General features: G+C 38.4%; 1 protein-coding gene and 1 pseudogene across 1 annotated transcript; both read left to right on the top strand.

Annotated features, from left to right (window-relative positions):
- The first annotated feature begins 1,339 nt into the window (after window positions 1–1,339).
- On the top strand, window positions 1,340–21,770 carry LOC146312552 (uncharacterized). The gene is made up of 16 exons (XM_084739939.1): window positions 1,340–2,525; window positions 2,619–2,781; window positions 2,947–3,139; window positions 3,299–3,439; window positions 3,975–4,037; window positions 4,624–4,713; window positions 6,957–7,019; window positions 7,590–7,679; window positions 9,915–9,977; window positions 11,082–11,153; window positions 11,283–11,388; window positions 13,455–13,516; window positions 13,600–15,520; window positions 16,470–16,622; window positions 16,709–16,753; window positions 21,152–21,770. The coding sequence occupies exons 1-16, from the start codon at window positions 2,420–2,422 to the stop codon at window positions 21,403–21,405; spliced, it is 3,585 nt and encodes a 1,194-aa protein (XP_084596065.1). The 5' UTR covers window positions 1,340–2,419; the 3' UTR covers window positions 21,406–21,770.
- Window positions 21,771–23,269: 1,499 nt separating this feature from the next.
- LOC146312551 (uncharacterized) lies at window positions 23,270–24,578 on the top strand (annotated as a pseudogene).
- Window positions 24,579–27,073: the final 2,495 nt, after the last annotated feature.

Below are 27,073 nucleotides of genomic sequence, written 5' to 3'. Positions count from 1 at the left end.
TGTCCATGACAGTACTTCCCTCAAGTATGATGGCAGTGGAAATGGGCTGGAGGTGCACTGCATTTAGACCCTGCTGCTGAGCATCTTCGTTGACCACGGTCAGCACCCCAACTGTCACTGAGGCAAGTGCTTCTTCCTTCGCTGTATCCTGCAAAAGAAGCACACACAACTACCTTTTGAATCTGGTCTTCTTTTGGGAAATTCTGTAGACTGGAAGTGTGAGATTGGGGAATTCACATCCTTAATTTAATTACATTATGTACTAATTTAGGGATTCTGATCATTTATGAGTGAGATTAGAATCCACCTGATTCTGATCAACTGAAAATAAGTGTATTTTAAATAGGGCTGTCAAACGATTAAAAATTTTAATCGAGTTAATTACAGCTTAAAAATTAATTAATCCTAATTAATCGCAATTCAAATTATCCCCAAAATATGTCATATTTTTCTGTAAATTATTGTTAGAATGGAAAGAAATGACACAAGGCGGATATATACTGTACAGCAACATACTGTATTTGTTCATTACAACCATAAATCCACACTGAATGGCATTAATATTGTTCAAGAACATTATTTATTTCTTAGACAGTATTCTTTTTTTCTCTTCAAAATCAACAAGACTTTTTCTTTCTTTCTTTCAGTAACAGCACAGTATTTTTCCCCCTCTTCAAACTAGCACAACAGGGCCACTCTTTTTTTTTCTAATTAAAAATTCAAAACCAGAACATCAGGCTAAATCTACCTGCTTTGAGCTTCACCATATAAATCAAATGTTTCTTCTGCTGTGTCTGTGTGTGTGTGTGTGTGTGTGTTTGTCTATATGGTTTAGATGGACAACACACCTGACAAAATACCTGGGCTCCATGGTCCTAGGGGTATTAGGCGGACCATGCCAGTGTCCTCGTAATTCGGAGAGTGTATCTATGTTTGTTAGTGTCTAAATAACATATATTTTCATTTTCTTTGATAGTCCTTATGTACCACTTGACCTGATTTTCAGTGTATTCCAGTGTATCGCACTGCGCCAACTAGAGTTTGTTCCTATATTACAGTTTCATACACATTTTTGATACACACGGTCAAATTTGGCGGGCCCTTTTCTGATTGGTTGATTTGCGTGTGTGGGCGGGGCCCAAAAAGCAGTCGAGTCTAAGTTCCGCCCTGACCTCCGCGACTTTAAAGATTAAAGGGAAGGAGCAAATAGCGGCGTGGCCTGATGGATTTAACTGTTCCGGAGGATGAAACACATAAAGGTAAGCACTTATTTGGAAATATAGCTTATTTTTGCTTGAGCAAGTGTTTCATTTTCAGGAAGTTTACTTTGTTTGGTCGATGTGGCTAATACCTGCTCGTTAAATTGCGTTTACTTGTGCATGCGTTTGTCATTTGGTGAAAGGGCTATGGCTAACACCTGCTCGTTAATTTGCGTTTACCGAAGGGGCTGTGGCTAATACCTGTTCGTTAAGTTGCGTTTACTTCGGCACGTGTTTGGTGAAAGGGCTGTGGCTAAAGCCTGCAAGTAAAGATTCGTTTACTCTGTCTGTACATAGGACAGGTGATGAAGAGGAGGATGTAGCAGAAGAAGTAAGAAAGCAAGGGGATAGACGATACTGTACTGATTACTTTCGTTCCAAAGTAGTAATATTTAAGTGCTGATGGATATGAAACCTTGTCTGGGATGATGTGACACAGGAAGATTGAAAAAAGAAAAGATGAATATTTGAGTAACTTTCAGGTAGGCATGTTATGTCACAATTAAAACTGTTTTGCTGTTAACTTTTAAACTTGTCAATTAGTTGCTGACAGGGACAGTTATCTATTTTGATCATACTTTATCTTAAATCTATAGACTGTAGAATCTAATTTTAAAGGACCTTAAACACAATGTGACACCCATCATTGTTGCACAATAAAAAATGAAATAATGTTACTAGTGTGCATATTGTTATAAGTGTTAAATTTATAGTAGTCTGACATGAATGAGAAATTCAAAGAAGGAAGAGGAAATGTAGAGAATGATACAGAGAGCAGAGAATCACAGATTAAAAATTCATTTGAGCCTTTCTCTTGAAAAAAATCATATCATGGCAGCTAACTAATATCTAGTGCATACACCGGCTAGCCTATTTTTCTGGTAGAAAGAAAAGAGAGGGAGGAACAGATGCACAGTACAGTCATTAAAAAAAAAAAGTTCTTTAAATGTAAACCTGTTTGCTTACTGATTGGCAACATTTTATTAGTAGGGTAGGGGACATATTTTTCCTATAAAAAATGAAATATGTGTGGTGCACTAATGAGCTCAGCATCTGATTTCTGTTGATATACTGTTGTTTGATCATGTTTGTCTTCAGTAACATTGTAATCCCAACGACTGTCTTTGGTAATTCAGGTTAATGACACCTGGCAGTAAAACATGCAAAGGCGAAGACGCATTAATCCAAAAGAGGATGCAAAATTGTATGCTTCTACTCAAAGAGACAAAGTGGGGCTTAACATCAAATACATAAATGCTTTCAAAGGTAAGTTGAATCTCCTGACTGTTTAATAATGTTAAAACATTGAATATTTTGTTTTACTTTTTGTCACTTATTTGTTATTTGTGTATGAGCTAGGTCGTGGCATCTTCACCTCTGCTCCATTTGAAAAAGGAGATTTTCTGTTGGAATACAGAGGTGAACTAATAAGCAAGCAAGAATGTGAGAGGAGACAGAGAATATACCATGATCACCTGAAGGTCTTTATGTTCGAGTTCTGTTTCAATGGAAAGCTGTGGTGGTTCGTATTATTTCAATGCTTAATCTAATAAGAATAAATTGACATATTGCCTTTGGTTTGCTGAGCATACAAAGATTATTGATAGATGGTTCTTAAGTCTGGCTAATTTAAATTGCATAAGTATGTAAATTTACTGTTTGGAAATTGTCACTTATGGTTTTGCAGTGTCGATGCAGCTAAAGAGGATGGGTCCTTAGGGAGACTGGTAAATGATGATAATATAAGCCCTAATGCAAAGATGAAGTACCTGACTGTCCAAGGGAAGCCCCATCTCTGTTTATTTGCTACCAGAGACATAAGTCCAGGAGAAGAGATCACCTATGACTATGGAGACTCCGACTGGCCATGGAGATCCAAGGTGGTCAAAGTTAGACGCACAATAAATATCAGTTCAGATAAATTATTGTCCAAAACTACAGGTTATATGAACTTTTTAAAATATGAAATTAACAGTCATCTTACTTGTATCATTGTAACAAACATTACATGGTCTGATGTTTGTTGGTAAAATCTTCAGACACCCAGAGGAAAGTCTTCGGAACAGCATGACAAGGGACCACCCACATCAGAGGCTTCCAAGACTACTCGAAAAGCAACGCATCTGTGGCAGAAAAAGGCCTCTGCAGGTGCATCAGCTGCCCAGCTCAAAAGCTTTAAGGTAAGTTAAATGTATTTTTTCATTATTTTTATAAACGGTTTAAACCAACCTGTGTATGGTAGGATTGGATTCTTGCATATTTAGTCATTTATTATTGTCGTGTTGTGCACTATTACACAAGATGAGATGGACAACAATGTCATTTTAGTTGAACTGTACGTTCAAATGTGACCTGTGTCTCTGACTTTGTAACTACGATGTTTCAGAGTTTTAGAGATATTGGCCTTAGAGATCTCTGCCTTCTCTCCAGTGCAAAGAAGGCAGAAAAAAAAAATTCAAAACAAGCTGAAAGTTCTAGAGGGATAAATAACACTACAGGCCAAAGATTAAGATTGAGATTTATGAATTCCATCAAATCTCTGGTCTACCTTAAACCAGAGCAGAGATCAAATCAACCAGAATAACAGAAAACATGTGTGAGTGCAAGAAGCAACTACACCACTACATGTTGCATAATTTAAGTGTATGGTGGTGGTATATGGTGGGTGGGGATCTGGGTCGTGTTAATGTATCTTTTTGTTTTTCCATTTTTCAGGTTCTTGATGAAGAAATGCCTCATTCAGGGACCATAAATTCCCCTTCTGAAGATACAGAAAAGGTATATCTTCTTCAAAGACAGATTTTTCTCATTAATAGTTTGTAATGATGGGTTAAGTCTTACAGAATTCTCCAGTGTGGGTCAAAACAAAGATTTCCTGCCTTTTTGTCAATGAGGGGATGGTTTCTTTGATTGAAACCTCAAAGATTCTTTCTAGTTGTTTTAGTGTTGTCACAATACCAGAATTTAAACTTTGATACAATACTAGTATTTGAAAAACAATAGTCCTACTTTAGATACCACGGCAAAAAGAAAACACATTCCCAGGCACACAAAATAGAATGGAATAGAAATAAATAATTTTCTTTGAAATAAATAAATAAATAAAAGGAACCATACAGTGCAGAAGATGAGTCACTGAACACTGTCTGGATTTGTTGAGCTCAGGTCTTGAGTGAGCACTTAGATCCTTTCTTTTACATAGCTTCAGTAATTTGGATACTATGGGATGTTAGTGTTGTATTGTTTTTAGACATATGATATTGAAACAGAGTTGAAATACAGATACTAGTGACAGTCTTAGTTCAGTACTCTGCCATTACTTGTGTATTTATTGTCCCTTTCCTCTGTGCTTTATCTGCTAAAGAAGACTACTGAAAGCGACAGGATCCAGGCGGCTGCTCGAGATCCAGATGAGACAAGTCCAGCGCTTAGTTCACTCATGGATGTTGAAAAGGTAAATTAAATGTTATGTACTGCTTCATAGGGCCCTATCTTACGCTGATCGAAAGTGCAAGTGGATTTAATCTATTCAAGACGTGTCCAAATCCATCTTTGCCGTCCTGTGTCAGGGGCGGGAGTGATATTTTGCACTGCCCCGCCCTTTGTGCCACCAGCGAAAAGTGTGATACACCTATCAGGTGTGCCCATGTGCCCTCATTAATTCACAGGCGAGTTTAGGCCGAACATGCAATAAACCAATCAGAAAGTCAGCTCTCATCACCTTTGAGAGACAGGTGCGCCAGCAGTGCAAGCAGAGGCAGCATGACGGTGGATTTACCAGGAGGAAACAAAAAGAAAAGATTTTTAAAGCGAGGAGACAGATCTCCTGTTTCGAGGAGTGAAAACGTGATATATGGAGACAGCAGGACATCTCTAAAACAGTTTCATGTGTAAATAATTTATTTTACATTAATGCCTGCAAAAAACAATACAATAAATGAACTGCAAATGTCATGCAGATATGTAACTGCTTATATTTTAACCTGAAGCATGTTGAAAGTATGTTGTATTTTATCATTAATTATTATCATCATGATCATCATTAACTCTGCTGGCTGAGGAGTGGGGAGAGAGATGGTGCAGTAGAGAGGGGAGGCGAACCGATCCAGTCTAGCCGCGAAGCTTCCCGGTTCTGCTGGCCCACCTGAGCCAGGTGGAGGAGCAGATATGTGGCTGTCCGTGCTCCTCCTCCTTCTCATCTCCTCCTCCCATCCTCGCTCCTCTGACCCACTGCGAAATAATCAGAGAGAGTTTCTTAAGTTTGAAGTGCGCAAAATTACGCACAGATATATCCAATCACCTCTGATAGAAGGACACGTAACTTTTTCTCTCAGGTTGGGCCAGACTCGTGCGGTCAAATATAGTGTCTTGTATATTTTTGTCTATTTTAACTGGCGCAACTTTTCTAGTCTTTCCGGTGCTGGTTTAGCTGATTAGAAAACGCACAGACCAACTGCAGAGAAACTGTGTGTGGAGGAGACTGTTGTTAATGGCGGAGTTTATTACAACACAAACTAACGTGATGGTTAATGACATCGACACCAACCAGATGCACTTATAAAATGAAACAACTGTATAAGGAGGCCTATACGTAAAACAGGAGAGTCTGTGTTTCTCTGTGAGAAACTTTCAGACCTTCTCACAGCAGAGTGAACAGATCTGTTCGCCTCTACTCTCTACTGCACCATCTCTCTCCCCACTCCTCAGCCAGTAAAATTAATAATGATGATGATGCTAATAATTTATTATAAAACACAACACAATTTCAAGGTGCTTCGGTATAAAACATAACCAGTTACATATTTGCATGACATTTGCAGTTCATATTTATTGTATTGGTTTTTGCAGGTGTTAGTGTAAAGTAAACTGTTTCAAACATGCCCGGCCACGCCTTCGTTTTGCCTTCATGCTCAGACCCAGTGCCAGTACATTTGCTATCTTACCCACATGGCAAAAATGGCACTTGCGCTGGCATAAGATGGCAAAATCACTTGCGCTGGCGGCGTAATGGCTTTTCGCCGGGCGTAAGATAGGGCCCATAGTGTTACTTGTGTTAAACCGTTAGAGGTGCCAGCAAGCTTCCTTGGTGGTGTGTGTGTGTGTGTGTGTGTGTGCGTAGTCACCTGAGTGTACCATGGTTTGTAAGGACATTTGTATGTAAGGGCATTCTCAGGACAAGTCAGTGTAATATCTCAGTGTGTGTGTGTCAACCACTGATCTGCCCAAATATGACTTAGAAGCTCCATACAGTTTATGGGGTCCTGTCTGAGGTTTAGGTGGGGGATGGGTAAATGGTGGCATCACTTTTGCTCCCAACATGTTTGATTGCTGCTGCCGTGTGTGTTTTTGTGTGTGTGTAGTCACCTGAGTGTAACATGGTTCATGTGGACAGTGGGATATATGGACATTGATATAATGTGACTGTCAAAGTTGGAGACAGTTTAATATCTGCATGTAAATGTGTCGGTCAGTGGATCACCCAAATATGACTTAAGCGTAGCAGGAGAAACTTTAGTGAAGATTAGTTTTCATAGCCTACAGACTGTAGTCATGTGACTAAAACTGTTTCAGAGTGGATTGTTTGCCATAACCCACTCACAGAAATACAGACATGATATAGTCAACATAATGTTAAACAGGAAATGTATTGTTGTTAAAACATGTATGATATTAACTTTTTGTTTTTCCATTTTTCAGGTTCTTGATGAAGAAATGCCTCATTCGGGGACCATAAATTCCCCTTCTGAAGATACAGAAAAGGTATATCTTCTTCAAAGACAGATTTTTCTCATTAATAGTTTGTAATGATGGGTTAAGTCTTACAGAATTCTCCAGTGTGGGTCAAAGCAAAGATTTCCTGCCTTTTTGTCAATGAGGGGATGGTTTCTTTGATTGAAACCTCAAAGATTCTTTCTAGTTGTTTTAGTGTTGTCACAATACCAGAATTTAAACTTTGATACAATACTAGTATTTGAAAAACAATAGTCCTACTTTGGATACCACGGCAAAAAGAAAACACATTCCCAGGCACACAAAATAGGATAATTTTCTCAAAATAAATAAATAAATAAAAGGAACCATACAGTGCAGAAGAGGAGTCACTGAACACTGTCTGGATTTGTTGAGCTCAGGTCTTGAGTGAGCACTTAGATCCTTTCTTTTACATAGCTTCAGTAATTTGGATACTATGGGATGTTAGTGTTGTATTGTTTTTAGACATATGATATTGAAACAGAGTTGAAATACAGATACTAGTGACAGTCTTAGTTCAGTACTCTGCCATTACTTGTGTATTTATTGTCCCTTTCCTCTGTGCTTTATCTGCTAAAGAAGACTACTGAAAGCGACAGGATCCAGGCGGCTGCTCGAGATCCAGATGAGACAAGTCCAGCGCTCAGTTCACTCATGGATGTTGAAAAGGTAAATTAAATGTTATGTACTGCTTCATAGGGCCCTATCTTACGCTGATCGAAAGTGCAAGTGGATTTAATCTATTCAAGACGTGTCCAAATCCATCTTTGCCGTCCTGTGTCAGGGGCGGGAGTGATATTTTGCACTGCCCCGCCCTTTGTGCCACCAGCGCAAAGTGGGATACACCTATCAGGTGTGCCCATGTGCCCTCATTAATTCACAGGCGAGTTTAGGCCGAACATGCAATAAACCAATCAGAAAGTCAGCTCTCATCACCTTTGAGAGACAGGTGCGCCAGCAGTGCAAGCAGAGGCAGCATGACGGTGGATTTACCAGGCGGAAACAAAAAGAAAAGATTTTTAAAGCGAGGAGACAGATCTCCTGTTTCGAGGAGTGAAAACGTGATATATGGAGACAGCAGGACATCTCTAAAACAGTTTCATGTGTAAATAATTTATTTTACATTAATGCCTGCAAAAAACAATACAATAAATGAACTGCAAATGTCATGCAGATATGTAACTGCTTATATTTTAACCTGAAGCATGTTGAAAGTATGTTGTATTTTATCATTAATTATTATCATCATGATCATCATTAACTCTGCTGGCTGAGGAGTGGGGAGAGAGATGGTGCAGTAGAGAGGGGAGGCGAACCGATCCAGTCTAGCCACGAAGCTTCCCGGTTCTGCTGGCCCACCTGAGCCAGGTGGAGGAGCAGATATGTGGCTGTCCGTGCTCCTCCTCCTTCTCATCTCCTCCTCCCATCCTCGCTCCTCTGACCCACTGCGAAATAATCAGAGAGAGTTTCTTAAGTTTGAAGTGCGCAAAATTACGCACAGATATATCCAATCACCTCTGATAGAAGGACACGTAACTTTTTCTCTCAGGTTGGGCCAGACTCGTGCGGTCAAATATAGTGTCTTGTATATTTTTGTCTATTTTAACTGGCGCAACTTTTCTAGTCTTTCCGGTGCTGGTTTAGCTGATTAGAAAACGCACAGACCAACTGCAGAGAAACTGTGTGTGGAGGAGACTGTTGTTAATGGCGGAGTTTATTACAACACAAACTAACGTGATGGTTAATGACATCGACACCAACCAGATGCACTTATAAAATGAAACAACTGTATAAGGAGGCCTATACGTAAAACAGGAGAGTCTGTGTTTCTCTGTGAGAAACTTTCAGACCTTCTCACAGCAGAGTGAACAGATCTGTTCGCCTCTACTCTCTACTGCACCATCTCTCTCCCCACTCCTCAGCCAGTAAAATTAATAATGATGATGATGCTAATAATTTATTATAAAACACAACACAATTTCAAGGTGCTTCGGTATAAAACATAACCAGTTACATATTTGCATGACATTTGCAGTTCATATTTATTGTATTGGTTTTTGCAGGTGTTAGTGTAAAGTAAACTGTTTCAAACATGCCCGGCCACGCCTTCGTTTTGCCTTCATGCTCAGACCCAGTGCCAGTACATTTGCTATCTTACCCACATGGCAAAAATGGCACTTGCGCTGGCATAAGATGGCAAAATCACTTGCGCTGGTGGCGTAATGGCTTTTCGCCGGGCGTAAGATAGGGCCCATAGTGTTACTTGTGTTAAACCGTTAGAGGTGCCAGCAAGCTTCCTTGGTGGTGTGTGTGTGTGTGTGCGTAGTCACCTGAGTGTACCATGGTTTGTAAGGACATTTGTATGTAAGGGCATTCTCAGGACAAGTCAGTGTAATATCTCAGTGTGTGTGTGTCAACCACTGATCTGCCCAAATATGACTTAGAAGCTCCATACAGTTTATGGGGTCCTGTCTGAGGTTTAGGTGGGGGATGGGTAAATGGTGGCATCACTTTTGCTCCCAACATGTTTGATTGCTGCTGCCGTGTGTGTTTTTGTGTGTGTATAGTCACCTGAGTGTAACATGGTTCATGTGGACAGTGGGATATATGGACATTGATATAATGTGACTGTCAAAGTTGGAGACAATTTAATATCTGCATGTAAATGTGTCGGTCAGTGGATCACCCAAATATGACTTAAGCGTAGCAGGAGAAACTTTAGTGAAGATTAGTTTTCATAGCCTACAGACTGTAGTCATGTGACTAAAACTGTTTCAGAGTGGATTGTTTGCCATAACCCACTCACAGAAATACAGACATGATATATTCAACATAATGTTAAACAGGAAATGTATTGTTGTTAAAACATGTATGATATTAACTTTTTGTTTTTCCATTTTTCAGGTTCTTGATGAAGAAATGCCTCATTCGGGGACCATAAATTCCCCTTCTGAAGATACAGAAAAGGTATATCTTCTTCAAAGACTATATTTTTCTCATTAATAGTTTGTAATGATGGGTTAAGTCTTACAGAATTCTCCAGTGTGGGTCAAAGCAAAGATTTCCTGCCTTTTTGTCAATGAGGGGATGGTTTCTTTGATTGAAACCTGAAATAGGATAATTTTCTTTGAAATAAGAGAAAGGAACCATACAGTGCCTGTGCAGGAACAAAGTCACTGAACACTGTCTGGATTTTCTCTGCTGAAAGTAAAGTTTAGAGAGAAATTACAACATTATTTGGGCCAAAATTGGTTTGTACTTATATCAGGTCATATTTAATGATATTTTTACCTAATTTAAAGCTTCTTAACAGAACTTTTACATCATGTTAACTTTTGAGCCCTGTGTGGACAAAAGAGATGGTGTTTCCACCATAACATCCACAAAATATAACTCTCCTGAACAGGCTAATGTACTTACTCAGTGCAACTTTGTCTGAGAAAATGTACACACATTTCCTTGAAATTAAATGAAATTACCTTAACCTTAAGGCAGGTGCAGAGAATAACTATATAGACATAGCCAAACTTCTCAGGCATGGTCTCATTCAGTTATCTAGGTCATATAGAAGTATTGGTAATATAAGTGTTTTATAACTAGCTAGCTTTATTGATAGAAAAATAAAGTCATAATACATAATGTTGTGTATTTAGATAGATAATTGTTATTCTGTCTTTAGGATTCTTCAACAGTCTTTACTGTGCTGGCGTAGTGCTGGTTTATCTAAACATCTCTGGATTATGGGCCTGTAGTTTTGTTCTCAAAGGGTTCAAAGGTCCTTTTTAGAATGCATCATTACAAATGAGTGGCAACCCTGAGCAAACAATAAAATGACCTTCATACTAAGACGTGAGTCATTACTTATAGTTTTTAAGAGTCATTGTTTTTATTTCTATAGTTTAAGTACGACTTTATAAGTGTTTCTGGTGTTTTATAATTGCTGTTGAGCTATTTTACGTGTAGGCCTTAAACATATTTTTCATATTTTTGTTTTAGACATCTAAAAGATAACAACCAACAGGCACAGAACACTGGTCATTTTTACCCTTTTTGCTTGGTTCTTGAATTTAGATTACCACTGAGAATAACCACAATCAGTTCACCAGTCCAAAAGAAAAGGATCCTGTTGTCAGCAGTGGAAAGGTAAATTGATATTGGATTTAAAAGAACCTGCATTTAAAACTGAGTTGATATCAACATGTAAATATGAAATGTATTGCTGCTCATATTTTCGGGCACAAATAAATGTTACAAATAACATTTTGCCAACAGTGTCTGAAACATCACCTGGTGTGTGCAACAGTTTCCTCCTTGGATAAGTGCATTCAGTGTGTGGGGCCTGTATCATCCTTCAAGTGGCTTGGCTATCAGTGCAAAGGTGAGATATTTGAGTCATAAGGTCAAACAGCAGTAGGTTTATATATGTTATGCTCTGATGTATGATTGATCACTTCATAAACAAAAGCCTATGAAAAATGTGCACAGCATAGGCCATTATAACATGTTTTTCAGATTTTTACAATGAGTAAAAAGTTGCCATGAGGCAATTGTTATTTCATTTTATCAGCAGGAGCTTGATTGCAGGCTATACCATATAGTTAAGATTACTTACAGATTAGATGTTTAATTTTGCCTCATTGACAGAAACGTTGTCATGCCTGTATTCATGTGCAAACATGAAAATCAGTTAAGGATCTTTTTAAACAATGAGAAATTAATACTTTTTGTGTTTATTCCAAGTCATTTCAGTCACCCCCAAATCAAAATGATTTGTTTTTCTTCTGACCTGAGGGGTGTAACTGCAAAGCGAGATTACTGGGTTAGCGTGGTATGTTGAGTCTAAAGCCAGGATTTTCAGTGTCACAAAGGCAGCTCTCTTTTAACCTGGCTAGATCACCATGGTAACTTATACTAAACTCATAACCTGGTCGGGAGCAGGTTATGTTCAGAGTTTCAGATTAAATCATCTGTAAAACGCGCCGTTCTTTAACTAATTATTGTCCTAACAAGGTTGTTTATGAGCGATATAGCTTTTAAACTGAGGGAGGATCTTAACAATGAAAAATTGCTGAGCTGTATGTTCGTTATATCACCGAACGAATCCATATAATGTAAAAATGTAACAGCGGCACAAACTGTATGCATCACATTGTCATGGTAACTTCTGTTTGGTGATGCAGATTCATTTTCCCCATTTGCTCCAGATCATATTAACACTTTAAATTTACATCGTATATAATCCACACAGTAAAATAATGATGAAGCAACTACAGACACTTTGAATACTTTTTACTGTTATCTGTTTTGTCTCTGTGATTTTGCAGCTCAGATCACTGATTAGAAAATTCATCATCATTTATCACAGACAATCTTAAATCAGTTCCACTCATTTTACGTTGGTTTGGTCAAAAACTTGAGTGATGTCCACGTCTCTGTCATCATAGGACAGAGTCAGACAGACTTCATCATGTTTAAATCTGCTGGATGGAGTTTTATTATTTTATGTGCAGTTTTTTTTTAAATAAACGGCAGCATTAAGACCGCATTTAGTCGATCAGTAATTTTCTGACATCATTCTTCTTCTCCTGCTTTATTTGCAGCAACATTGTTGCTTTTTGCCGTAATGTATTTTGTATGTTTTCCACAGCTCATAATTATAACAACTTGATCATTTTGACTTAAGTAAGGCTCGCGATCGCTTCATTTCATGTGGAAGAAGAGTCAAATGATGCAACAAACGCCCCTTTTATGTGAGCGTGCAGAGAGTCTGAAGACGAAAGCCTGGATTAACAAAGCAAGTTGATAACCACCATCATGATACCAATTATCTCTGATTGCAGTTTTAGGCTTTGTTGATCCAGATCATGCAAAGAAAGCCTGGCTGTTTTGAGCTTCCTTCGTAGTACAGCCCTCTGTAGAGCTGTTTATGCCTCTAGATAGCTTTGGTATGGGTTGCAGAGTTGTCTGCCCTCTCTCCAGTATAATGGAAGTAGGTAGCACTCAGATTATGGTGCTCAAAACACTGAGAAAATACTTTAGTGAAGAGAAATTGCTGTTGGGTTTTTCCAGATATCATGACCCGGTTCAATCTCATGAGCATTTTTGTGTAGGAACTACTGTAGAATCCAGTGGAAATGCTTCCTTTTCTGCTAGAAAGAAAGTAGTTCCTACATTAAACAGCTTAAAACAAAGTCTGTGAATTATCTTGAGTAACCGGGTCATGATTTCTGGAAAGGGACATTGGTTTCGAGTTATTCGGATTGTTTTCTCTTTCTTTTTTTGGCACTTTGAACACCACATACCAGTGCTATCTAGTTCCATTATTTTAGAGAAAAGGTAGACATCTCTTTGGCGGTTGAAAAACAAGTCATTTTGATTTAAAGATGAACTATCCCTTTAAATAGACCTGCAGTGTTAACATTAATATAACTCACTGTGTTACAGTTTGCTCAGGGGTCTGGCATAAATCCTGCCTCCAACGAATAACAAGGGAGGACCCATCACAGGTGAGAATGCAGTTTTTGTTTGTTGAAATTGAACTTTGATTGTCCATTATCATGTAAAATAATTTGCTTTGTCTTCATTTCAGAAGCAGCAGTTTTCAACAGTTTCTGGAGATAAACTGCAGTCAGATGAGGATTCAGCATCAGAGCAATCATCAGAAGACGAGGAATACGTACCTGACTCGGACTCATCATCGTTTGACTCTGATGCCAGCATACCCAATAGTACTCAAGTAAAACCAGTAATCCCTGATATTACCGGCTCTCATGGGTCAGACTCAAAAGAAAAGCCAGAGGGTGAGGCTGAAGCCATGACTGAGCATCATGAACAGACAACACAGCTCACCATGAGTAGGAAAAACTACTGTTTTGTTTGCGGCCAGGCACAAACTAAAATTTCCAGGCATTTAAAAACCCACAGCAAGACACATGCTGAAATTGCACATGCATTTTCCCTCCCTGAGCACTCAAAAGAACGCAAGACTTTTTTTGAAAAAATAAGAAATAAGGGAAATTTTAGACACAACACTGAAGTTTTGCAGAGTGGAACAGGACCACTAAAAGTGAAGAGGGCACCAAAGAATAAAGCACTGACAGGAAGGTTCATTCACTGTATGCACTGTCAAGGGATGTACATTCGTAAGGAGCTTTGGAGACATGTCCGCAGATGCCCCTGTCGACCAAAAGATGAAGACTTGAATAAAGGACCTGGGAAAACCAAAGTCCTTGGCATGGCTGTAGCTAATGAGTCAGCACTTTGCCAGCAAATCTCAAGTGGAGTGTGGAAGCTTCTTAGCGACATGAAACAAGATGATGTTGCCTCAGCTGTGCGAAATGACCTGTCAATCATTCAGTTTGCACAGTCGATGTACAATAAACATGGTCAAGACCGTACAAAGTACGAGTACATGCGACAGAAGCTACGTGAGGTGGGGCGATTGTTGTTATGTCTTCGTTCAGAATTCTCAATACATAACCTAGAGGATGCTGTAAAACCTGCTAACTTCCAGAGAGTTGTGCAAGCGGTGAAGAAAGTTTCAGGATTCAATGAAGAAAAACAATCATATGCAACACCAAGTCTGGCCCTTAAACTTGGACACACACTGAAGAAAATTGCTGACATCATCCATTGTCGAGCACTAATGGCAGAGGATGAAGTACTCATCAGGTCTACTGACATATTCAGGAAGCTGTACACTTCCAAATGGTCAGAATTGGTGTCCCACAGTGCCCTGAACACCTTAAGTGACGCTAAATACAACAAGCCATCAACATTGCCCTTCACTGAGGATGTACAGATCCTTCATCAGTACCTTGAGAAATCTGCAGAAAGTGCCTTTTCAAATTTGGAGGAGGCCAATGCATACAACTATGCTCAACTTGCAAAAATTACACTCACACAAGTGATTGTGTTTAATCGCAGACGTGCAGGGGAGGTGTCCAAAATGCGCCTCAAAAATTTTAATGACAGGGATGACAAAAAACTCCATGAGGATGTTGCCATGGGTTTATCAGCAACTGAACAAAAGCTTTGCAACCATTTCAGTCGGATTGAACTCATGGGGAAAAGGGGCAGAAAAGTGGCAGTACTGCTCACACCAACTATGGTGGATGCGCTGTCACTTCTTGTCAGTAAAAGAGCTCAATGTGATGTTTGTGCCACAAATGTCTTTTTGTTTGCAAGACCCAAATCAATGGGCTACTACAGAGGAGAGGACTGTTTGCGTCTTTATGCAGGCCAGTGTGGAGCGAAGCACCCTGAACACCTCAGGTCAACACAACTCAGGAAACATGTTGCCACACTCTCACAAGTCCTCAATTTGAAAAACAATGAACTTGATCAGGTTGCAGATTTCCTGGGTCACGACATTCGTGTTCATCGAGATTTCTACAGATTACCAGTTCCCACAACACAACTGGCAAAGATTTCCAAGCTGCTTTTGGCAATGGAGAAAGGACGGCTTTCCAGTATGCAAGGGAAATCACTGGATGACATTGAAATTGATGGTTTGTATAGAAGCACTTAAAGATATTTTTTTGTGTTTTTGTTTTCTGAACATTAAGTCAAATGCATCTGGCAGGGTTCAATGTAATGTTTTTGTTTTCAGTTTTCTGGTTGGGCAAGTGGTTCAGATCTATGTACCTGTCATCAGTTTTTACTTGCTGCAAATAATTTTATTAATCAGTATACAAAAATAAAAAAAATAGTGAAAAATGTCCATCCCAGCTTTTCTAGTTCAAGGTGGTGTCTTGTTTAGTCAGTCCAAAACCCAAGAATATTCACACTGATATGATAATAAAAGGGATGAAAGCTGGAAACATCCATATTTGAGAGCCAAAAAACATTTTCTATTTTAGCAGGAAAAAATACTTTTACCAATTAATCAATTATCAAAATAATTTAATTCTTTTTTGACCACTTGCCTGGTGGTGCAAGTGAGTTGCCAGATTTACTTGCCTGACATCACCCACTCTCATTGTTGAACCCTGTCTGAATATACACATGCAGTATATACCAGTTCCAATATCTATCTCTCATCTATATCTTGCTCCATCTCTCTTTATCTACCCTTATTCTGTCTATCCTGAATGTATTTATATTTTATCTATCCTTATTCTGTCTATCTGCAAAGAATAGCAGTCACTGCTAACCTCAGTCATAGTGATAAATATGTCTTTCCTGTAGCTGCTTTAAAGTCTTCTGACCATGTAATTTAGGGTCTTGAGCACATAGATTACAATATTTCAAATTTGACTTGAATCTGATTTCTAATTCTTACATGCTTACTAAGTTTTTGTTCACTTTCCTGTCTTGAGTTTGTGCTTGAGATTCATTGTGGAAATTATGCAAGTAATTTAAAAAACAAATCATTAAAAATATGTTTAAGCTAAGAATATTTCCATTTTTTTCATGTCAAGCTTATTCATGTGATCTTTATTAATACCATTTCTCCAGATGAAATTGTGTTAAGTGATGGTGAGGACCAGGGCAGTGGGAGTGAATCTGATGATGGTGGAACAGCAGTGTCGGAGTGTGAGACTGGTGTGCTTGTGGATGCTGCACCAGAATCTACAATCGCAGAGCAGGCTCATGATATTGAAGATTTTGGTAGGTTACCTCACTTTAGAATTTTCTTTCAATAAAATGTATGTTTCCTGTGGAAAAAATAACTTTTGACAATTTGTGTTTAGCAGGAGCAGTGTCATCCACAGTGAATGAGATTGACCCTCCCTCTGAAGGTAAGATAAGAATCCTTTATTAATCCCAACAAGGTTGGTGCAATAGGATGAGGCTATGGGCACATAACAGAGACACTGTCATTTATGCCCAAATCTGTTCTGTTAATTTAGGAGACAGGATAGTAAGGATCTGATGTTAATAAATGTTCTGTGTTTTGAATCCATGCAAGTGGTGGTCTGCTCAAACTTGTTCTCAGAAATGTGGGCTGTATAGTATTGAAGTCATAGACATTTGCTGGCATTTGGTAACTTCTCAATTTGACTCCACTACATTTTAAAGACAAATATTGTGCTTTTGACTCCTACATTTCTAGGAAGGTTGTTATCACTCATTACTTTTAGGCTAAGCACAGCTTTGAAGTCAGCTGTTGCTGTTTTTTCTTTTCTAAAATGCAATTGGCCACATGCTGTGTTCCTCACAGAAAGAAACCAATCACAGTAGCTCCTCTCAACTGGGTTTGATGTAAAAGAAGAAGAACAAGCAAGCTCTCCCTCTTTCATTCAAACAAAACTCAGTAATGGCAATAGCAGGAGAAGGACAAAATTCAATCTCAAATTATTATAATTAGAAAAATGAAAATAATTCCAGGTAGGCTTTTAATGTTGGATTGTTTTTACTGGAGTGAAAAATACCACATACATATTAATGTATATACTGCCTCTGGAGACAGAAAGAAATCTCAGTTATTTAACAGACTTGAAGAACTCCTTACAGTCGGCTTCAATCTAATTTTATGTGGTGATTTTAATACAGTTACAAAATGACAACAGCTGTCCTTTTTGTTTTTGATTGCATTTCTATGCTGAAGTTTTTAGAGGTGTTTCTATAGGCTTTGTGTAGCAGAGTGGTTCTACAAGCAAATCAGTGCATCATTAAGTGGAGTTACAAGGTTCTGTAAATGCATCATGAAAACAATACAACAATGTATTGATATTAGAAAATGTAATTTGTACTTTTGAATTATTAATTAGTCTTTTTTTCTTAAATACCTAAATATTTTTAAAAGCAAGTACTCTACTGCTGTAACTCAAGTTGTTTTGACTGAGCAACTTTGACTTGTAGTTGAGTAATATTTGACCAGGAGTATCTGTAGTTTGACTCGAGTACTGGAGTTGAATTCTTTGTCCACCACTGGTCAGTTCTGCAAGATGAAAGTGGTAATGGAAATGCAAATCAGTGCAGCATAGTTTGACTCAACATGGCCAAAAGTGAAAAAGGAAAAGACCCATGACATTTGAAAGTAATAAAACAAAATTGAAGCTAAAAATAACAAAAAATTAAGTAGAAAATAAACAGAAGACTAAAAATATCACAGTACACTTAGGCGTAGCGTGAGATATTCTACAAAGCTCCTCAGATGCAATCCAGTCATAGATAATGCAGTTTATTTGGCATGCGGAAACCACTGGGGTGCCAGTATTTATTTATGTCATACTTGTCTGTGTATCCCCATTTCCTGTCTCTGAACTTAAGAAATGCAAAAATAATGAAAAGATATGAATAAATCGCCCCTATAACAAATAAAAGGAAGTGTCAAAGAGAAATGGTACTAGATGTGTATAAAAAAAGTATCATAATTAATAAACTAAATTAAAACTCTCAAAACACTACTCTTAAGAGAATTTCATTATACTTAAAACAGCAGATGTGCGAATGATGCGGCCTTACTCACTCATTAGACACATTCATATCACACACATTCAGTCACCCTGCTTCTCACTGTTGCCACAGACTCCTGTCTGCATGGCAGAACATGCACCTAAACAAAAATCAGGGAAATTAAACTGAAATACATGAAATATTTGCCAGATCAAAGTTAAGTTACCACTTCCCCCCCCATATACATACTCTCTCTGATTGTCCATGAGTGTGTCCCCCTCTCTTTTTATGATAAGTCAGTTCAATGATGTTAAATTGTGGGTGATATTGAATTAATTTCTATTGCTAGTAGCAGTGGCAGAAAACAGCCTCAGACCTTTGTCCATCCCTGGTCAGGAGGATGGTTGTGGAAGAGGGCCAGCTGACATGTGTTGACCCATACAGATCAACCTCAGATGCACTTTTGACTCTTATCAGTGTTAAAAATTTTGAGGAAACCAGTTCCCTTAAAAAAATAAATATCTAAATACATATACAAGTCCAATACACTTAATGTCAAGTTGATTTAACTTAAAATAATCTTGTAATATCAATTGTTTTGTTCATTTACTCACTTACGTTAGAGTAACTTATGTTAAAGAGGACATGAAACAGTCAACCAAGTTATGATGGTTCACTAAATGGACATCCCCTCTAATCAACTGTTACATAACAAACATGATAAATGTAAGCATTTAACAGAAAAAAAAGACACCCTGTTTTAGATTTCATAGCAAGGGCGCCACCATATTGTCCAACCCTAGCATGTGACGTCATGTGGGTGGTTCACTCGGCTGTACATACATTACAGTACAAATACAGTAGAAACAGTTAAAGATATTTAGACAGATAACAGTTAAGATAGTAAAAGGAGACAGATGAGCCACAGGAGAGAAGAAGACAAAGGGCAGACAACTGTTGTATTGCTTATACAAGTAAAAATAAGTTTTTACAGTGTTAAAAGCCATGAACAAACGACCTATTTTCATTCACTGCTGCTGCGCTGGCTAGCAGCACTAACGAGAGCCAATACGTCTCCTAAACTATAGATTTCAACAGCAACACAAGAATGATCTGATGTGAGCTTTCTCTTACAATATAGCAGCCGTATCACTGTCAGAAATTCAAAACGAACCACAACCACTATAAACACCTGGGCCACAAAGTATTCACCTAAAACTCATGTCAGTCCACAGCAGACATGGTTTAACTCCTCTGCCAGAGTTCATCACAGCTGAAATATCCTCCACAGAAATATTTCTTACCCGATTCCACGTTATTCCACAATGTTCAGTCAGGCTCACAATTTAGATTTAAAACATTATAATCCACAGGTACTATTATTCCCAAATTTGTAATATTTCCAGTTGTTCTTTCAAGTTATATTTAAAGTTGAGTTTTGGTGGTTCAATAAATACTCATGTTTTCAAATTAATGAATAATCGTGTTTGTTAATTGTGATTTCAATATCAGTCAAAATAATCGTGATTATTATTTTTGCCCTAATTGTCTAGCCCTAGTACCAGTGCGTAGTTCTCACGTCGTGTCAGCTCAAAATAATAATAAGTGTGACTTATTAAGAGCTCACAAAGCATTTCAAGTTCATCCTCCTCATTTTTAACATAAGCATGCGTTTAAGCAGCCCCGGAGCAACCAACCATATTTCGTAGGCAGTTACGTCGCTCCAATATGGCGGCGCACTAGCTAGGTAGCTAGGTAGAAATGACAGAAATAAAATCATCATATCTTTGGTTTTAACAACTTTTAAAATCTGATTTTTGACAGGCTGGTTATTCTAATACATTGGATCATTATCGGTGCAAAAACAAGCATGTTTCATGTCCTCTTTTAAGTGAGTCCATAATAACTCAGACCTTGTTGTGAGCAGTTTCCTGTATGAACTGTTTACTTTGTATGACAGAATCTCCTGAAACTGTCTTTTCTACTATAAAAGTGCATCCTACATGAAACTATTCTTAGGGTCTATGGATTATATGGAGTAACCAGGCCATGACTTTTGGAAAGATGGGCTGGTTTTCAGTTTTTCAAATGTTTATTAAGCGGAGTGTCATCTGGTTCAATTATATTGGAGAGTAGGCAGACATTACTGCAGCTGACATCCAAAACTCTGCAAATTTATAACTTTTCATCTGAAAATGCAACATGAAAGTTAAAAAACTACCAAGTTTTTTCTTTTGAATTATTTGAACAGAGGTTACCAACCTTGCAAGACAGAGCTCCTTTACTAGTCTAGTCAAAGAGTGCCTGGTGTTATTGTATCACTTTATTTTGTTTTCATCTCTTCTTTTTAATATCTATATACATTTTTAGCCATTATCAGCTCTGTTGTATTGTATTGTGTACTTGTTTGTGCCAATATGTTTTTGTTGAATAATCTCCTTACAATTATATGTAGAAAAATAAGTAGTAATCATGACTAAAACTTAGTAATAGGCCATTTAACTGAGTTATTCATATTCAAATATGACTTCATTTGTAGAATATACAGACATTTAATAGTAGTGCAGTTGAACTCAAATTATTGAAGCACACTGTAACTGAATTGTTTATTAGATATATCTGGTCACATAATGCAGTCAACTGAAACCTAAAGTGAATTCTCAAGAATTTTCATCACCAAAATGAGTGAACAGGAACTTCCTGTCAACTGTGGCATTAGTTGAACTCAAGTTTGATAGCTTAAACTGGCCAACATATTTTGTTTTCTGTTTGTGTGATAACTTTTTTTAATTATGCAGGAAAAGATGCTGGTCAACAACATGGATCCAGAAGAGTGCCAAAGAAAGTGTGGTCTAAGGCAGAGGTTGCTGCAGTAATGCGGCATTTCAGAGACCACATACGCAAAGGACAGCTGGCCACCAAAAACGAATGCAAGCACTGCAAGCTGGTAGAAGGCCCTGTGTTAGCACAAAGAACAGTGCAAAATATAAGGGACTTTGTGAGAAACCGAGGAATAGCTGCAAAGAGGCAGTCTCTGAAACAAAAGTTGTAAACCCACTGACAACAGTTTATGGTGTTTCTGTGTGGTGTTGTTATACTGATACCTTAATGTGTTACATAGAAAGAAATCTGTTTCCAAAATGGATTATTTTTTTTAAATATTTTATTTTGATTTTTCATTATATAAAATAGATGATTTCTTAAGATTCTAGACAAAAGATGGTTAAAAAAAGTTGTAGCCCTTGTGTTTTTGGAAAGGCCTGTTAACTGACAGTGTTGGTGGCTGTGTTTTTTCTTTTATCAGGATTAAGTGCACTTGTCCTACTGACTCTTTTGTTAATATTTTAATACTTTTAAATATTATGGAGCAGTACTTAAAGTGAACCTTATTTTAAAATTAAAATACTGATCCTATAATGCTTGGTGCTGTCAGGTTCATGTGTATTTTATGTTAATGAGGAGGAGTGTCTTTGAATGACATCTTGTCCCTTTAAAGTCCCAATAATGTTTTTTTAGTCCTCATATGTCACATATTTGTCAAAATGGCAACTGTCTACATAAACCACAATATTATTAGGGTGGTGTGTATCAGGTTGTGTAGGGTGTATCTGAAACCTAAAGTGAGCTAAATTTTTTTCAGATTTTTTGGAGTATTTTTACCCAACTCCCATAGCTCTAGGACCTCAGGAAAGGGTAGCCCCCATAAACCACCACCGGGCGGGTTTGGAGAAAGTGTCCAGCTAAAACATAAGAACCCGTATGTGTGTGTGTGTGTGTGTGTGTGTTTCTGACTTAGCCCACTTTTGTGGACAACATTTGTACTAGATACCAACTGGGGACAAAAGCTGATTTTTGGTTGCAGTTAAGGTTAATGGTAGATTATAGGTAGGGTAAGGGTTAGAATAATTCTCCTGAAATGAAATGAATGTCAGTCTGATGTTAAGAGTTAGAGTTAGGGTCAACCCCGAGTGACCTAAATCAATGTGCATGTGTGAGTGAGTGTACATATTTTGTATATAGGTGTGTATAGGTGTTTGTCCATAAGATATTTTTATGTTGGCTGCAGTTAAGTAATTATTTATTGTGTGCTTTTGTTTTAGGCAGTATTTGGAGGGCAAGAAACAATCCAGACGATCAAGATACAAACTGTACAAAGACATAGAAAAACTTAAACATGCTCTCAAAAAGGAGAAAACACTTAAAGAAAAGTACAAAAACCAGTGTCAGCAATCAGCAAAAAATAATCAGTCCCCAAGATCAAAGTCCGTGAACTGGTCCAGAACTGTATTGTGAACAGTAGAGTCAGAAAAACTTTACTGCTACATGAAGCCCTTATTACCAATATGAAGAGGAAATACCAGAATGCCAGAAACGAAAGAGATAAGCAAATTATATCCAAGGTTGCTGTGAGAAAGATAATCAAAAAATATAGGCTGCAGAGATTTTCAGAACAGGCATTAGGGTTTTCAAAGAAACGCAGGAGCCTTTTGAAGAGTGAATGCCTGCGCAATTTTGACAGAAAGACTGTCAACAGGTATGCTAATACACCTAATGAGAAAATCGTGAAGGCCTTCTTTACAAGAGATGATGTCAGCAGGATGACTACAGGAAGGAAACAAACTATTACAAGACACAAAGTAAAGATGCAAAAAAGGTTCCTTGTAGACACAATGAGAAACCTCCACAGGAAATTTTTAGAAGAGAACTGCATGAAAATCTCATATCCTGCATTTTGCCGCCTAAGTCCCTTTTGGGTTGTGCACCCAGCCCTGGCCGACCGTGAAACATGCATGTGCAAGCTGCATGAGAACCTAAGCTTTCTGGCAGAAAAGCTTAGTCAGCTGAAGCTCATTCAGACCTCAGATCTTGAAAGACTTGTGAAACTTGTGTGCTGTGATATCACAAACAAAGACTGTATGTATGGGGACTGTGAAAACTGCAAAGACAAAAGAGTTCCCCTCTTGAGTACATATGACAGTGCAGAAAAGGTAACCTATACTCAGTGGGGGACAGAAGAGAAAGCAAAAACGAATGATCGGGATGGACCAACAGTAAAAATATCAGTTAAACAAAATGTTGAGAGCACCCAGGAGCAACTTAATGAGCACTTTCACACACACCTGACTAAGTTCAAGAAGCATTTCTTCAATATTAAGCAACAGTTTGCTTACTACCGTGAGCTGAGGGAGAGCTTGGGCACTGATGAATGCTTAATTCACATTGATTTTTCAGAGTACTTTACCTGCAAGTATAGTTCTGAAATCCAATCAGTGCACTTTGGACCATCTCATCAGCAGGTTACACTACATACAGGAGTTTTTTATGTAGGTGGTAGCCAAAACCCAACCTGCTTCAGCACAATATCCCCATCAAAGCACAAAAGCCCAGCAGCAATATGGGAGCATCTGAACCCTGTACTGGATTATGTGCAGGCAACATACCCAGAGGTTTCAGTGATCCACTTTTTAGTGATGGTCCTTGTACCCAATACAAGCAGAAGGGCAATTTTTTTCTTTTTAGCACTGAGCTGGAAAAAAGAGGCATCAAGGCAGGAACTTGGAATTTTTTTGAGGCCAGTCATGGTAAGGGAGCACCAGATGGTGTTGGAGCAGCCTTGAAGAGGACTGCCGACATGCTAATAAGCCATGGCCGGGACATCCAAGATGCACATGAGTTCTTCAAGGCCCTTTTGGAGACCAACACATCTATCAAGTTGTTCTTTATTGATGGCAAAACTGTTGAGCACTTGAGAAGATACCATCAAACCTACCAGCAGTCCCATCAACAATGAAAATACATCAAGTGGTAACTCTTGCTCCAGGAGAGATAATTTCTCGGGACGTCAGTTGTATGTGCTCAACCAAGAAGCAGTTAACCTGTGTGTGTTGGAATACACAGCATTTCAGCTTCATCAAGAAGGTGCCAGCTGCTGTGTCACAGAGGCAGACACAAATCCATTGGGAAGACACAGAGGTGTTAGGGCAATGGTGTGTGCTGACATACGACAAAGATCTGTATCCAGGAATTATTCTTGCCGTGGATGAAACACATGTGCTAGTTAAATGCATGCACTGCGTCGGACCAAACAGGTTCTTCTGGCCAAGGTGGGAGGATGTGCTGTGGTATCTTTTTGATGATGTGCTTGAGCTCATCTCACCCCCAAAGCCTGTGACATCCCGTCACATGGAAATTCAGAGAGAAGTGTGGGCCAGGCTCTCTGAATAAAAGATGTATAAATCAAGGGGGGTGGGGGTGCTCTCATGCCTTTAATTGATCTCTGACAGTAAACTTTGGTTTGGGACAAAATATGACACTTGATGAACTTGCCTTGAATATTAGGAAAAACTGATCAACTTTTTTTTCACAATTTTCTGTCATTTTATGAACCTTTTTTGACGATATAAACAGATCTATTTCTTTTATGTCTCTGATGAATTTTTGCTCGATCTTTTGATTAATGATAATGTTCCATGTTCAGATATTTTGTTTGTGTTATGTTGTCAAATGACCAATTTATGATTGATGAAACCTTAAGATGGATGAATTAGTATTTTACAGTCATGCTTTTAGAGTTCTGTTTATGATTGATGAAACCTGAAGATGTATGAATTAGTATTTTACAGTCATGCTTTTAGAGTTCTGTTTATATCAGTTTTTAGTGTACTGAATACTACTTTTATTCAAAATGAGATTTCAGAAAGGCAGTTTTTCAGACAGATCCATTTCATTAATGTCTGATGAATTTATGTTTGATGTTTTTGATTCATTGTTAAATGTTGAATTTAAATATTTAATAAAATGTTTGTTTCATGGTTTTTCATTACAGTTGAAAAATCAGACTATTGTCCTCTGTCAATTTTAATGAAATTCAACGTGAATTTGATTTAATATTATTAATTTCACAGGTAAATTAATCCATATGATATTGCAATATTGATCGTCTGTTCAACCCTGTTATTGTTTTCAACCCTGTCACACAGAGTTCAACCCTGTCACATGATGAGTTTTTATCAATATTTTGATGATAACAGGAAATATAAGGTTAATGTTTGTTGAACTGTGTATACAATTTACTGGAAAATAAGAAATAATATAAAAATCTGATCAACATTTAACATTAATGCATATTTTTGATAAAATATGAAGGCTGATGTTAGATAAAGCTCTCATGACCTGTTTTAACAGTCAAATTTTAATATTTAACAATAATAATTATATTTAGAATAAGTGATCTTAAACAAGGGACATCTCATGATTAAGGTTCTACAAGAACATACAAGAATACTTTTTAAAATCCTGTTCACACAGGCTCCAATTTGTCTGTGACGGGGTTGAACTCAAAACGACTATTAGCTGTAAAGAAATGTATAATGATGATCCTTCTTTGGCTGAGGTGGGAAAATACATTTTCTCAAAGGTTTAACCACTCTACTATCAGATGTAGTGATCAGAAATACAATTATTTCATATATTTTTTTCAAAAATGTCGAGAGCCAAAGGGCACCGGATTCAGAGAATCACCCATGCACCAGAGTCCTCAAGGTTCTGGTTGACCCACTTCCCGACCTCGTAGAGACTCGAGGGTGGCACCGTTGGATCCGGAATGTCCAAAAATGGGGGTGCAGAGCTTGGTTTCAAGTCTCTACCACCATCCTTTCAAAAGTTATCCCCCGAAAACCAGTGGAGGTATGATAATGACATGGTGCTAGGATTATAACCTAACACTGATGTCATCACAGAGCCCATGCTAGATCAAAACACAGGGTCTGTGACGTCATCACATTCCCTTTGATGACATCACAGCCACCTAACATTCTGATGTGTTCACTTTGTCTGTGTGTGTGTGTGTGTGTGTGTGTGTGTGGGTGGGTGTGTGTGTGGGTGTGTGTGTACAGACAAAGTTATGGGGGTGCAGAGCCTGCTTGCAAGTCTGTACCACATTCACTTCAAAAGTTATTCCACAAAAACCCATCGAGGTATGCACCAGAGTCCTCAAGGTTCTGGTTGACCCACTTCCCGACCTCGTAGAGACTCGATAGTGGCACCGTTGGATCCGGAATGTCCAAAAATAGGGGTGCAGAGCTTGGTTTCACGTCTCTACCACCATCCCTTCAAAAGTTATCCCCCGAAACCAGTCGAGGTATGCACCAGAGTCCTCAAGGTTCTGGTTGACCCACTTTCCGACCTCGTAGAGACTCGAGGGTGGCACCGTTGGATCCGGAATGTCCAAGAATGGGGGTGCAGAGCTTGGTTTCAAGTCTCTACCACCATCCCTTCACAAGTTATCCCCCGAAACCAGTGGAGGTATGCACCAGAGTCCTCAAGGTTCTGGTTGACCCACTTCCCGACCTCGTAGAGACTCAAGGTTGGCACCGTTGGATCCGGAATGTCCAAGAATGGGGGTGCAGAGCTTGGTTTCAAGTCTCTACCACCATCCTTTCAAAAGTTATCCCCCGAAAACCAGTGGAGGTATGATAATGACATGGTGCTAGGATTATAACCTAACACTGATGTCATCACAGAGCCCATGCTAGATCAAAGCACAGGGTCTGTGACGTCATCACATTCCCTTTGATGACATCACAGCCACCTAACATTCTGATGTGTGCACTTGTGTGTGTGTGTGTGTGTGTGTGTGTGTGTGTGTGTGTGTGTGTGGGTGTGTGTGGGTGGGTGAGTGTGTGTGTGGGTGTGTGTGTACAGACAAAGTTATGGGGGTG

This window comes from Lutjanus erythropterus, chromosome 16 (genome assembly GCF_056507025.1).
Source record: "Lutjanus erythropterus isolate fLutEry1 chromosome 16, fLutEry1.hap2, whole genome shotgun sequence".
Lineage (NCBI taxonomy): Eukaryota > Metazoa > Chordata > Actinopteri > Lutjaniformes > Lutjanidae > Lutjanus > Lutjanus erythropterus.
This window is presented reverse-complemented; position numbering and strand designations above follow the sequence as displayed.

Coding starts and splice junctions, on each gene's coding strand:
- LOC146312552 (XM_084739939.1), top strand. CDS start 2,420: ATGCAAAGGCGAAGACGCATTAATCCAAAAGAGGATGCAAAATTGTAT. Junction 4,714..6,956: donor CACTCATGGATGTTGAAAAG/GTAAATTAAATG, acceptor TCCATTTTTCAG/GTTCTTGATGAAGAAATGCC. Junction 13,517..13,599: donor CAAGGGAGGACCCATCACAG/GTGAGAATGCAG, acceptor TCTTCATTTCAG/AAGCAGCAGTTTTCAACAGT.